General features: G+C 45.0%; 1 protein-coding gene across 1 annotated transcript in view; it reads left to right on the top strand.

Annotated features, from left to right (window-relative positions):
• The window catches only part of LOC143291375 (peptidyl-prolyl cis-trans isomerase-like 3), a 32,718-nt gene extending 18,432 nt beyond the window's left edge, over nucleotides 1-14,286 (top strand). Inside the window, exons 2-3 of the mRNA XM_076601215.1 lie at nucleotides 9,471-9,589; nucleotides 14,160-14,286. Of these exons, the coding sequence (XP_076457330.1) occupies nucleotides 9,471-9,589; nucleotides 14,160-14,286 (246 nt within the window). The remainder of the gene's footprint in view (nucleotides 1-9,470; nucleotides 9,590-14,159) is intronic.
• Nucleotides 14,287-14,546: the final 260 nt, after the last annotated feature.

The raw sequence follows: 14,546 nt of genomic DNA, 5'->3' as shown, positions 1-14,546 counted from the left end.
AAGGCTCACGGTGGTATTGCCTTCAATACTGACTGTGCCTACATGATCTTCACCAGTCAGTCATAGCGAATTTCACTAATTTCTAGTTTGGGTACAAAGTCTGATTTTAAAAGCAATCCCTCACCTCAAGGCGACCGTGGCCCCCATGTTCTAGTCTCCTCCTCGCGTTGACCTCGGTGCTGGTCTCCGTCGACCTAGGTGATGATCTCCGATGACCTAGGTGCTGATCTCCGATGACCTAGGTGCTGATCTCCGTCGACCATGGTGCTGATCTGCGATGACCCTTGGTGCTGGTCTGCGTCGACCATGGTGCTGTTCTCCGTCGACCTTGGTGCTGGTCTGCGTCGAACTTGGTGCTGGTCTCCGATGACCTTGGTGCTGGTCTCCGTCGACCGGTGCCGATGTCCCCCTGGTGTGGAAGTTTTGATACGTAATTATTATTGTCACTATTCCTTTGAGAGTTTTTTTTCATACTTTTTATTTAATTTCTGTATATATCTGCTTACTTATTTTCTTCATGTATTTTAATTTTAATTTTATCTTCACTGCATTTTGTTTGTATACAAACTTTTTTCTTTTTTATTTGTTTATTTTCTATTCGTTTATTTATTTACTCATTAATTCAATTATGTATCCATTTATTTGTTTATGCATATCTTTTAATTCTTCCTCAAGGCCTGACTAAGCACGTTTGGTTACTCTGCTGGTCAAGCATCTGCTTAGCAGATTTGTCGCAGCATATATGGATTTGTCTGAACACAGCGACGACTCAGAGTAACTGAACGGAATTGAACTGTTTTCGAACCGTGTTCGTTCTTTCCTACTTTCCATATGGAACTGGTGTAAAAGCTCTCGACAAGGTTGATTCCATATGCAGGAAGTATAAGCCATACGCTTTACCTGTAGACACTATCAAAGGCCTTCTCGAAATCTGGTATATGCCAATACCAACATTGTTTTCTTTTTGTAGCTGAGATCAGATCTTAAATGAGCCAATGTCTTGCTTGATGGTTTGGCACAGTTGTTCATTTGTGACTGGAAGGCTCACGGTGGTATTGCCTTCAATACTGACTGTGCCTACATGATCTTCACCAGTCAGTCATAGCGAATTACACTCATTTCTAGTTTGGGTACAAAGTCTGATTTTAAAAGCAATCCCTCACCTCAAGGGGACCGTGGCCCCCATGTTCTAGTCTCCTCCTCGCGTTGACCTCGGTGCTGGTCTCCGTCGACCTAGGTGATGATCGATGACCTAGGTGCTGATCTCCGATGACCTAGGTGCTGATATCCGTCGACCATGGTGCTGATCTCCAATGACCTTGGTGCTGGTCTGCGTCGACCATGGTGCTGTTCTCCGTCGACCTTGGTGCTGGTCTGCGTCGAACTTGGTGCTGGTCTCCGATGACCTTGGTGCTGGTCTCCGTCGACCGGTGCCGATGTCCCACTGGCGTGGAAGTTTTGATACGCAATTATTATTGTCACTATTTCTTTGAGGGTTTTTTCATTCTTTTTATTTAATTTCTGTATATATCTGCTTACTTATTTTCTTTATCTATTTTAATTTTATTTTTATGTTCACTGCATTTTGTTTGGGTACAAAGTCTGATTTTAAAAGCAATCCCTCACCTCAAGGTGACCGTGGCCCCCATGTTCTGGTCTCCTCCTCGCGTTGACCTTGGTGCTGGTCTCCGTCGACCTAGGTGATGATCTCCGATGACCTAGGTGCTGGTCTGCGTCGACCATGGTGCTGTTCTCCGTCGACCTTGGTGCTGGTCTGCGTCGAACTTGGTGCTGGTCTCCGATGACCTTGGTGCTGGTCTCCGTCGACCGGTGCCGATGTCCCCCTGGCGTGGAAGTTTTGATACGTAATTCTTATTGTCACTATTCCTTTGAGGGTTTTTTTTCATACTTTTTTTTAAATTTCTGTATATATCTGCTTACTTATTTTCTTCATCTATTTTAATTTTATTTTTATGTTCACTGCATTTTGTTTGTATACAAACTTTTTTCTTTTTTTATTTGTTTATTTTCTATTTGTTTATTTATTTACTCATTAATTCAGTTATGTATCCATTTATTTGTTTATGCATATCTTTTAATTCTTCCTCAAGGCCTGACTAAGCACGTTTGGTTACGCTGCTGGTCAAGCATCTGCTTAGCAGATTTATCGCAGCATATATGGATTTGTCTGAACACAGCGACGACTCGGAGTAACTGAACGGAATTGAACTGTTTTCGAACCGTGTTCGTTCTTTCCTACTTTCCATATGGAACTGGTGTAAAAGCTCTCGACAAGGTTGATTCCATATGCAGGAAGTATAAGCCATACGCTTTACCTGTGGACACTATCAAAGGCCTTCTCGAAATCTGGTATATGCTAATACCAACATTGTTTTCTTTTTGTAGCTGAGATCAGATCTTAAATGAGGCAATGTGCTGCTTGATGGTTTGGCACACTTGTTCATTTGTGACTGCAAGCTTCACGGTGGTATTGCCTTCAATACTGACTGTGCCTACATGATCTTCAAACCAGTCAGTCATAGCTATATTTCATTAATTTCTAGTTTTGGTACAAAGCCTGATTTTAAAAGCAATCCCTCACCTCAAGGCGACCGTGGCCCCATGTTCTGGTCTCTTCCTTGCGTTGACCTCGGTGCTGGTCTTCATCGACCTTGGTGCTGATCTCTGTCGACCTAGGTGCTGGTCTCCGTCGACCTAGGTGCTGGTCTGCGTTGACTGGTGCTGATGTCCCCCTGGCGTGGAAGTTTTGATACGTAAGAATGTGTGCGAGTGTGTGTGTAGGGGGGAGGGGGGGTTGGGAGGCAGGGGTCATCTGGGAAATGGGGACTGCGTGTTTATGTATCGGTGCTCATGTGTTTTTGTCTGTGGTGTTGGGCCTGTGCACTTTTGTTTATGATTTGATCTCTGTGAAACTGCATATCTGTTCTATGTATGCATGTGTGTGTGTGAGTGTGTGTCCGTGTCTGTGTCTGTGTTTACATATATTTCCTTATTTATTTATTATTGTCACTATTTTTCCAGTTTGTATTTTTTAGTTTAATTATTATCTGTGTAACTTGCATATCTGCTGTGTGGTGCAGCGCATATGGATTTGTCTGAACACAGCGACACTTCAATACTGACTGTGCCAACATGATCTTCAAACCAGTCACAAATAGCGATATTTCACTAATTTCTAGTGTGGGTACAAAGTCTGATTTTAAAAGCAATCCCTCACCTCAAGGCGACCGTGGCCCCATGTTCTGGTCTCCTCCGCGCGTTGACCTCAGTGCTGGTCTCCGTCGACCTAGGTGATGATCTCCGATGACCTAGGTGCTGATCTCCGTCAACCATGGTGCTGATCTCCGATGACCTTGGTGCTGTTCTCCGTCGACCTTGGTGCTGGTCTCCGTCAACCGGTGCCGATGTCCCCCTGGCGTGGAAGTTTTGATACGTAATTATTATTGTCACTATTCCTTTGTTTTTTTCATACTTTTTATTTAATTTCTGTATACATCTGCTTACTTATTTTCTTCATCTATTTTAATTTGAATTTTATTTTCATTGCATTTTGTTTGTATACATACTTCTTTATTTCTTATTTGTTTATTTATTTACTCATTAATTCAATCATGTATCCATTTATTTGTTTATGCACATTTCTTTTAATTTTTCCTCAAGGCCTGACTAAGAATGTTTGGTTACGCCGCTGGTCAAACTTCTGCTTTGCAGATTTGGTGCAGTGTATATGGGTTTGTCTGAACACAGTGACGCCTCGGAGTATGTCACGACCCCCCTAGGGAAGAGGTCGAGAACTGTTTTAAAACCTAACACCCAACCCAGTTCACCCGACAACACAAACACAGAATACAGATATTTTTCGTCCACACAAAATTTATTCTCTTCCGCTCTGTCTATCCCACTCACGCAACCACACACAGCCTATACATGCAAAATAAACAAAAACAACCGTATACCATAACTACAAAAGAAAGGAGAAGAAACGAACAGAAGTCGCACACAAAACTACCGATTCTCCTAAACGTAATCAAAAGCAATTTTCCACACACACACACACTCAAGGAGAAGACAAAGCACCCCAACACCAGGACAGGTGCGCATGTTCACGCCTTAGTCTTTGGCGGCTTCAGGAAGTTTCCCTCTTAAAAGAAAAAACAACAACAACGAGAACAAAAAAAACCTGACACACGGCCCAGACAAACTTCGGCGGGTTCGACCCAGTTTCAGTTTCAGTTTCAGTAGCTCAAGGAAGCGTCACAGCGTTCGGACAAAACCATATACGCTACACCACATCTGCCAAGCCAAGCAGATGCCTGACCAGCAGCGTAACCCAACGCGCTTAGTCAGGCCTTGAGAAAAAACAAAAAAACAAAAAAAAACGGGGGAATAAATAATAGATAAGCTTGCATAAATAAATAAATAAATAAATAGATAAATAATAATTATAATATAGAAAAAGGTAGTAGTAATAATATTAGTAATACTAATAAAATGATAATAATAAAACATAAATAAATAAGACAACAATGGTGATAAGCGAATAAATGTAAAACATGAAGACACACATTCACACATACACCCACACATGCATAACAGAAATGCACCAAACATGCAGTTTCACAGATATGAAAGCACAGTCAAATACATATAAACGTACATGAGCTCCAACACACACACACACATTACCTTGCACCTCCTCTACCCCCTCCTCCACACACTCATTTCTAGTCTACGTATCGCAGCTTCCACGGCACACACACACACACACACACACACACACAAACACATACTCACAGAGATGAACACTTACTTGTACAAGCACACACACATACGCCCATATCTCCCACCCCCAACCCCACACACGTACATACAAAGATTATATATATATATACGTTCCAATATCCTGTTGCTCCCACAGTGTAGGCATGCATACACTCACATACCTCATCCTCTATCCCACCTCCCCCCGCACTCCCACCTCCCCACACACACACACACACACACACACACACACACACACACACGTACACATATCTCTCCTGACACTTGTGTACACTTTCACTCTCGTGCATTCACAAACGCACTCAAAAGCACGGACCCACACATACACACAAACACACATACACACACGCACAGAGGCTGCCACTGACTGGCCGCAAGAGGGATGGGAAAAGATCTCTGATGCCAAGAACGTGGCGTCTAGTGTGTTGCTCAGTTTATTGTATTTGGAAAGGCCCACAGAGACTGTTCCGTTTTGAAGAAATTTGCGCAATGTTGGTTTGGAAATGATGCCGATATTTGTTTGATTTGCAAAGCATCGTGCTCTACCTTTCATGTTAGACTTGCGGCCGCTCCCTCTCTCTGCTTCTGTTTCTTTGAGGCGATCGATGGTGTGATGGCCTTGTACCTGTTCTTTTTGATATTCTTTGACTTTTCTGAGGATTTCCAATTTTCTTAGATGTAGGCCGCTCGTTGGTGTTGCGTTACCAGCAAGTCTGTCAGCTCGCTCATTTCCCTTAACACCTGCATGTCCCGGGCAGTATGACCATGTGAGTTTTTTTAATCTGAAAGTTGCGCATTGCGTTATGCCACTCTGGGCTTCCCATTCCGTTTTCAATTTTCTGTATGAGGTTCATTGAGTCGGTTAGAATCATGGCATGTTGGTTTCCGACCCAAGGCACAAGCCCCCGGTCAAAAGGCCTAAGTGCCAGGACTCGGCATACAGTGCCAAGCAATGGACCAGGCTGCAAGTCAAAAGGCCCGGAACACCGGACAGCAGTCACCGGGCAGGAAGGGGCGAAGACCCAGGACAGCAGTCACAGGGCAGGAGGGGACGAACACCCAGGACGCCAATCACGGGACAGGAAGGGGTGAAGATCTGGGTCACCAGACGAAAGGCCCGGGACACACAGCACACAGCGAGAGCTGGAACATTACGGAATGTTCCCCCCAGTGCTGAGCAATACTAATTCTGACGATAATTAACAAAAACAAATGTACAGCACCTTCAAAATACAAAGCTGGAATATAACTTTGACAAGACGAATTACAGAACTCATATACGGCACTCGCACTCTCTACACCTATCATACAGAGCCAACGCCCAATTTTACCCAACAGTGAACTAAGGTAAAATCGTATCATTTTAAAACTCAACAACAATAAAAATTGGCAAACGTATTAGCCGACACAAGAAAAAGTACATATTCAGGCAGTGGTAGCACAAAAATAATAATTAACGAAATGGATCATTTTGTCAAAACCTAACGTACAGCTTTCTTTCTTGCAGAACATCTACTTCTTTTCATACATCCCTGACGGAAATACAACCAAGCTAAATAGACAAGCGGCTTCTTACCTGCTACAGGTGGCGTACACTAACGACCACCACAAAGACACGACGACGACGAAGACAGACGAAGAAACACCGAAGTGGCTCCCATGGAGGACAGCCGGTCCTCACTTCGTATGGTGCCTAGATGTCGGGGTAGCTACCCCACCAACCACGAAGACGACCCGTACACTACGGCAGTCGGGCTGCAAAAGCCTCGAATATTGTTGCTGCCCAACAGTATTTCATATTCGCTCAGGTGAGCGAGTAATATGCATGCACGTGGTTCGTGCGCAATTCGAGACTTCTACCCGAACTGAAGGATGGGAGAAGGAGGGAAAGTGAAAGGAGGGGGTGGAGAAAAACGAAGACGGGCCACACGCCCTAACTGTCGTCACAAGTTGTGACAGAGTGTGCAGGTGATTGTGTGTGTGTGGGGTGGGGGGGGATGTAGGTGTGTTGGGGGGTGGTGGGGGAGAGGGTGGGTGTGGGTGGATTTATGTGGAAGGAGAGGCAGTTTGATGGTGTGTGTGTGTGTGTTTGGGGGGAGAGGGTGTATGTCAGTGTGTGTGTTGGGGTGGGTGGGGAGCGAGTGAGTGTGTATAGGTGTGTTTGTGTGGGGGGACTGGATGTATGTTGGTGTGTTTGTGTGGGGGGAGTGGGTGTATGTTGTTGTGTGTTGGGGAGGGGAGGGTATGTTGTGTGGGTATTTGTGTAGGGGAAGAGGTTGTATGTTGGTGTGTGTATCTGTGTAGGGGAAGAGGTTGTATGTTGTGTGTGTATTTGTGCAGGGGAAGAGGTTGTATGTTGGTGTGTGTATTTGTGTGGGGGAAGAGGGTGTATGTTGGTGTGTGTATTTGTGTGGGGGAAGAGGTTGTATGATGGTGTGTGTATTTGTGTGGGGGAAGAGGCTGTATGATGGTGTGTGTATTTGTGTGGGGGAAGAGGGTGTATGTTGGTGTGTGTATTTGTGTGGGGGAAGAGGTTGTATGATGGTGTGTGTATTTGTGTGGGGGAAGAGGCTGTATGTTGGTGTGTGTATTTGTGCAGGGGAAGAGGTTGTATGTTGGTGTGTGTATCTGTGTAGGGGAAGAGGTTGTATGTTGGTGTGTGTATTTGTGTGGGGGAAGAGGTATGTTGGTGTGTGTATTTGTGTGGGGGAAGAGGGTGTATGTTGGTGTGTGTATTTGTGTGGGGGAAGAGGTATGTTGGTGTGTGTATTTGTGTGGGGGAAAAGGGTGTATGTTGGTGTGTGTATTTGTGTAGGGGAAGAGGTTGTATGTTGGTGTGTGTATCTGTGTAGGGGAAGAGGTTGTATGTTGGTGTGTGTATTTGTGTAGGGGAAGAGGTATGTTGGTGTGTGTATTTGTGTGGGGGAAGAGGTTGTATGTTGGTGTGTGTATTTGTGTGGGGGAAGAGGTATGTTGGTGTGTGTATTTGTGTGGGGGAAGAGGTTGTATGTTGGTGTGTGTATTTGTGTGGGGGAAGAGGTTGTATGTTGGTGTGTGTATTTGTGTAGGGGAAGAGGTATGTTGGTGTGTGTATTTGTGTGGGGGAAGAGGTTGTATGTTGGTGTGTGTATTTGTGTGGGGGAAGAGGTTGTATGTTGGTGTGTGTATTTGTGTAGGGGAAGAGGTATGTTGGTGTGTGTATTTGTGTGGGGGGAAGAGGTTGTATGTTGGTGTGTGTATTTGTGTGGGGGAAGAGGTTGTATGTTGGTGTGTGTATTTGTGTGGGGGAAGAGGCTGTATGATGGTGTGTGTATTTGTGTGGGGGAAGAGGTTGTATGATGGTGTGTGTATCTGTGTAGGGGAAGAGGTTGTATGTTGGTGTGTGTATTTGTGTGGGGGAAAAGGGTCTATGTTGGTGTGTGTATTTGTGTGGGGGAAGAGGGTGTATGATGGTGTGTGTATTTGTGTGGGGGAAGAGGTTGCATGTTGGTGTGTGTATTTGTGTGGGGGAAAAGGGTCTATGTTGGTGTGTGTATTTGTGTGGGGGAAGAGGGTGTATGTTGGTGCATAGAAATGTGGAGGTACAAGGTGTTTGTTAGTGTGTTTGTGTTGGGTTGGGGGAGAGGGTGTATACTGATGTGTTTGTTTGTGTTGAAGGAAAGGTTGTATGTTGGTGTGCGGGGTGGAGGTGGGGGGTGGGGTGGGGGCAGAGGGTATGTTGGTGTGTTTATATGTGCGGGGGGAGAGGGAGTATCTGGGTGTGTGTAGGCATGTGTGTGGGTGGAGTGGGGGGAGGAGGATTGGGATGTGTATGTTGGAACGTGTAGGTGTTTATGTGTGGGGGAAGAGGGTGTATGTTGTGTGTGTGCAGGGAGAGAGTGTGTGTATGGGTGGGTGTAGGTCTGGGGGTATACTATGCAAATGGGTGTGGGTGTGATTTTGTGTGTAATTTTATGGAATAGAAAAGTATATTTCCAATCTGCATGATTGTTACATCTTATCATTGATCCAGTTTAGGTGTAGTAGTCACAAATTACCTGTTGAGACTGGTGTACCTCATGATATTCCAATTACCTGTTGAGACTGGTGTAGGTCATGATATTCCATGTGAATTGCATACTTGTTATAACTGAGATATGTATATGATTGGAAGTAAATGGTTTTGATTATGGAATGCCTAAAATTTGCAGATCTTTGAAATGAGTTCATTCTACAGAAACATTTGAATCTGAAATCAGTTCTTCATTTTGTACAATTTGACGAAAGGTGGGAGAAGAGTGTGTCTGAAAGTGGGGAAATTCATCGAAACGGGAAAGGTTACAAGATGATATGATTGTTGTTTACCTGGGTTGTATCACCAGTTTCATTGTTTTAATTGCTGTTTATGTTTTGAGCATTGGTGTGTAACACCAGTGATGTTACTTCATATCCTCCCCAAAGGGTGTCGGAGGATGAAATATTCTGGATTCTTGATTGTTAAGGTGTGTGTGTTTAGGTGTGTTCAATCTGAAACTGAAACAACGTGTATGTGTGATTGTGTGTGTATGTGTGCATGTGTGTGTGTGTGTGTGTGTGTGTGTGTGTGTGTGTGTGTGTGTGTATGTGTGTGTGTGTGTGTGTGTGTGTGTGTGTGTGTGTCATTATGTGTGTGTCTCTGTGTGTGACAGCACACTACCCGTGGCATGGTCTCCATGGCAAACAACGGACTGGACACCAACGGGTCCCAGTTCTTCATCACCTACGCAAAGCAGCCTCACCTGGACATGAAGTACACTGTCTTTGGCAGGTGTGTGTGTGTGTCTGTGTGTGTGTGTGTGTCTGTGTGTGTGTGTGTGTGTGTGTGTGTGTGTGTGTCTGTGTGTGTGTCTGTGTCTGTGTGTGTCTGTGTCTGTGTGTGTCTGTGTGTGCTCCACCGAACGCTGCCATGAATTAGAGGATCTTTAACATGCATATTTGATCTTCTGCTTGCATATACACACACAGTGGGTTCAAGCACAAGAAGGTCTATGATTATTTGATTATTATTGTCACTGTACAAACCATGTAGTCTGCTGTACTAGAGTAAGTCTTCATTAACATTATTATTATCACTGTACAAACCACATTGTCTGCTGTACCAGAGTAAGTCTTCATTAACATTATTATTATCACTGTACAAACCACGTTGTCTGCCGTACAAGAGTAAGTCTTCATTAACATTATTATTATCACTGTACAAACCACATTGTCTGCTGTACTAGAGTAAGTCTTCATTAAGTTGATTAACATTATTATTATCACTGTACAAACCATGTAGTCTGATGTACCAGAGTAAGTCTTCATTAACATTATTATTGTCACTGTACAAACCACATTGTCTGCTGTACTAGAGTAAGTCTTCATTAACATTATTATTATCACTGTACAAACCACATTGTCTGCTGTACTAGAGTAAGTCTTCATTAAGTTGATTAACATTATTATTATCACTGTAGAAACCATGTAGTCTGATGTACCAGAGTAAGTCTCCATTAACATTATTATTATCACTGTAGAAATCATGTCATCTGATGTGCTGGAGTTTAAGTCTTCATTATTATTGCTGTTATTATTATTATCACTGTACAAACCATGTTATCTGCTGTACTGGAGTATATGTTTTCATTAGTATATTCTCATTACCACTGTCCAAACCACATTGTCTGCTGTACCGGATGTAAATCTTTATCAGTACTATCACTTTACAAACCACAACGTCTGCTACTATCTGTCTCCCATTAATAACATTATCAAAGGGAAATCATTTACAGCTTGGTCTTTTGTGAAGGACTATGACTCTCAAACTAGGAGGCAACATTGCACTGGCTCTTAGTGCTGCAGCCTTGGGGGCTAGTTGGACTTTGGGAACCATCCCAACGCCGACTGTCCTAAAACCCTCTTGGCCGAGAGAGTGGGGATGTAACTTGGGCAAGACACTCTACCATAATCAAATTCTATCCCAAATAGTCGGGGGAGCAGTTGCCTCCTCTGCTGTTCTGATGGTCATAGTCGGACACGACTGACTATCATATAATTACATGATGCTGCATGCAAACAGTTTCAAGTTCTCAAGGAGGTGTCACTGCAGTGTGGCAATCCTAAGTACGCTGTACCACATCTTCGAGGCAGATGCCTGACCTGGAGCATAACCCAACGCGCTTAGTCAGGCCTTGAGTGCGTACTTGTTATATATTTGTGTTCCTAATAGAGTGGATTTCTTCTACAGAATTTAGAATTTTGCCAGACGGGCGCAATAGCCGAGTGGTTAAAGCGTTGGACTGTCAATCTGAGGGTCCCAGGTTCGAATCACAGTGACGGCGCCTGGTGGGAAAAGGGTGGAGATTTTTACGATCTCCCAGGTCAACGTATGTGCAGACCTGCTAGTGCCTGAACCCCCTTCGTGTGTGTATGCAAGCAGAAGATCAAATACGCACGTTAAAGATCCTGTAATCCATGTCAGCGTTCGGTGGGTTATGGAAACAAGAACATACCCAGCATGCACACCCCTGAAAACGGAGTATAGCTGCCTACATGGCGGGGTAAAAACGGTCATACACGTAAAAGCCCACTCGTGTGTATACGAGTGAACGCAGAAGAAGAAGAAGAATTTTGCCAGAGGACAACAACACTTATTTTTCCCATGAGTTTTGTTGTTGTTTTGTGGGTTTTTTTTTGTTGTTTTTTTTTTTTTTTTTCAGTGGGCCAAGTGCTTGCTGCACATCAGACCTCGGTATATTCTCTCATGTGAACAATGTTCAGTTTGATTTTCATGTCAAACTTTGGGAAAAAGGGCGAGACCAGGATTCGAACCCAGACCCTGACAGACATTTTATTGGCAAAATAAGATTCTTAACTCATTGTACCCCACAGCTACGAGCCTGCTGCAACTCCCCTGGACTAGCACTACATGAGACCACTGGAGAAAAAACAACAACATGTGGTTCACTAATACGGCGAAAATCAATGGAGAATTGTTGATTCAGGGTTAGGGTCAAACAAAGCTTTGTTTTCATGCTTCTGGAATCCATAAATGGTTCATTTAGAATGTTGAACTTGTACCAAGCAAGAATAAACGAAATTAGTGCGTTGGAATGGGAATACGCATACCTGGTCCACAAGGGAAGTAATCATGGTATGAGTTGAACCATGTGCGGACGTTCCGCCGATGGACGTTTCGCCGCCGGACGTTTCGGAGTCGGACGTTTTGCCGACCGGACGTTTAGCCAACGGATGTTTCGCCGACGGATGTTTCGTCGACCGGACGTTTCGCAGACAGACTTTTCGACGCATTGTCTAAAAGTATAAAACATATAAAAATATAAAAGTATATACAACACTTCTGTTCACTTTGATTGTGTCACAGATTATGCGCAACAGCTTTGAGAAATACTAAAACATCATCCTGTGCGTACCTTGCAACAAGCGCTTGCAGTCGTGTGTTGACTACTTCGTACTGCTTGTTTTTTCGCATCCTGACGCCCATGCCACGCTGTTCTATCATAAGCTCGGTGCTTGCCTGCTCCTTGCGTAACTTGCTGACAAGCCTGCCAAGTGTTGGGTGCGTGACAGACATTCGCTGATCAAAGGCACGGTGCCAGCCTTCGACCGAGTTATTAGTCCTGGGCAGGTTGTCTCCCACACGATTGTAGACGTTCCACATGGCGACGTCGAATTTCGGGCGTCGACGGCGTCCTCGCTGCACAATGCCCAGCCATGTACTTTCAAAGTAGGCGAGGAAGTCTGAAAGCGTCTCGTCAGTGTCGGCATCCAGCGAATCCATGAGCTGTTGAAACGCCTCGATGACGTCGTCAGGAGGCACGAAAGCCAAGGCCTGAATGGTCTTGACGAGAAGAGAGTTCTCTGGCTCCAAGTACCAATCTTGTAGTCCAAGCGACTGGAGGTTTCTCCAAAGACATTGGCCAAAGTGAAAAAAGCACCCGTGCACGGCTGTGGTTGGGAAGTGTTCACTGATGCTGTTTAATGCGGCTCGTTCAAAATCTATTGTGATGGTCTCTGGGTTGAGATCTCTCTGGCCGTTCAGGTAAGTAAAGATCGCGTCATACGTGGCCCTGTTTTTGTTTTGTGTCACACAGTAAACAAGAGGCAGAGTGTGAGTATCCTCAACAAGAACATGGATGGTGTAAAGTTGTGTTGCTAACGGAGCGCTGTCAAATGTTCCATCACAAAACCAGTGGGCGTTACGTGCTAAAACGTCAAGATTGGATGGAGTGGTTAGAATAACGATATCGTCCGTCTGAAACGCTAAAAATTGTTCTCCTCTCGTTGTAAGCTTCAGCTCCTCGCTGATGATGTCGCTATCTGGAGCTTTCCGTTTTCTTCGGATCATCCTTGCCAAAGTCTCCTTTTTTGGAAGAGAACCTGCGGCGGCGAGCGGAAATTCTGCTGTGCAGTTGTTGATTATCGAACTTGTGGCTTCTTCAGACTGCTCTGCGCGCTGTTTTATATCACCAACCGCTTTCAAAGCCAGGCAACGGGCTGCACTTGGCGGATGGGAATGGGTGGATGGACGGCCTTCCAGAACGTCGTTTACTGTCTTTAACCTTCCTTCGCACTCTCCTCGTTTCTCGCATCGCCAGAAAATTGTGACGTTGTCGGCTTTGGTGCGGTCCATGACATAGGCGTAGCCTTCGTGCAACAGCTTTCGCTTATTCCTCTTTGTGAAAGTGAATTCCATCTGAAATGCACCAGATGCACTAGATAAGTTCCAAAGTTTAACGTGATGTTACTAAATATGCTCCAGTCAAAACTGCCCTTTTAATTACAGATCCAATCTGGTCTCTCTCTCTCTCCCCCCTCTCTCTCTCTCCCTCTCTCTCTCTCTCTCCCTCTCTCTCTCTCCCTCTCTCTCTCTCTCCCTCTCTCTCTCTCTCAACGTTTACTTACTTCTCAGAATCTTGCTCAGAAATACTGTCGAGGTGGAAGGTGAACGTGAGAACTGGCAAACAGAAATACTGGGATTGTTACACGGTTTGAACGGTTCACATGAGGAGGGAAAGTGAGAGAGAGTTCACTGATCCATTGATGCAGAGAAATGGCGAGAGAAATGTGTGAGCTCAGAATTTTGTAAAGGGGCGCACACTTGACGCACACTTGACGTAGGTATATGTGTCGGCTAAACGTCCCGCGCCGAAATGTTCGTCGACGAAACGTCCGTCGGGTAAAGGTCCGTCGGCTAAAGTTCCGGTAGGCAAAACGTCCGGCTCCGAAACGACTGTCGGCAAAACGTCCGCCGTCGAAAAGTCCGTGTACCGAGTTGAACTAGTATCTGGAGTAGAATGAGTTAACCCTTCTGCCGCTTTCCTCGGTGTTTTCCACAGAGTGATTGACGGCTTTGAGACCCTGGACTCCCTGGAGAAGGTGCCGGTGAACGAGAAGACCTACAAGCCGGAGACGGACATCCGCATCCGGGGTGTCACCATTCACGCCAACCCTCTGGCCGGCTGAAGGGGGGATGGGGTTTGGGGGCGTGGGGACATGAGTGGAGAGCGACTGTGTGTGTGTGGTGTGTTGTGTGGGACTGATGGGAGTTGTGGGTGTACGGGTGTGGTGTGGTGTGTGGGACTGATGAGTATGTGTGTGTGCGTGTTGTGTAGGACTGATGAGAGAGAGTGTGTGTGTCTGTGTGTGTGTGTGTGTGTGTGTGTGTGTGTGTAGGACTGATGAGATTTTGTGTGCATGTGTGTGGTGTGTAGGATTGATGAGAG

This window comes from Babylonia areolata, chromosome 17 (genome assembly GCF_041734735.1).
Source record: "Babylonia areolata isolate BAREFJ2019XMU chromosome 17, ASM4173473v1, whole genome shotgun sequence".
NCBI classification, from domain to species: Eukaryota; Metazoa; Mollusca; class Gastropoda; order Neogastropoda; family Buccinidae; genus Babylonia; species Babylonia areolata.
Note: the sequence above shows the minus strand (reverse complement) of the source record. Positions and strands in the feature narration are given on the sequence as shown.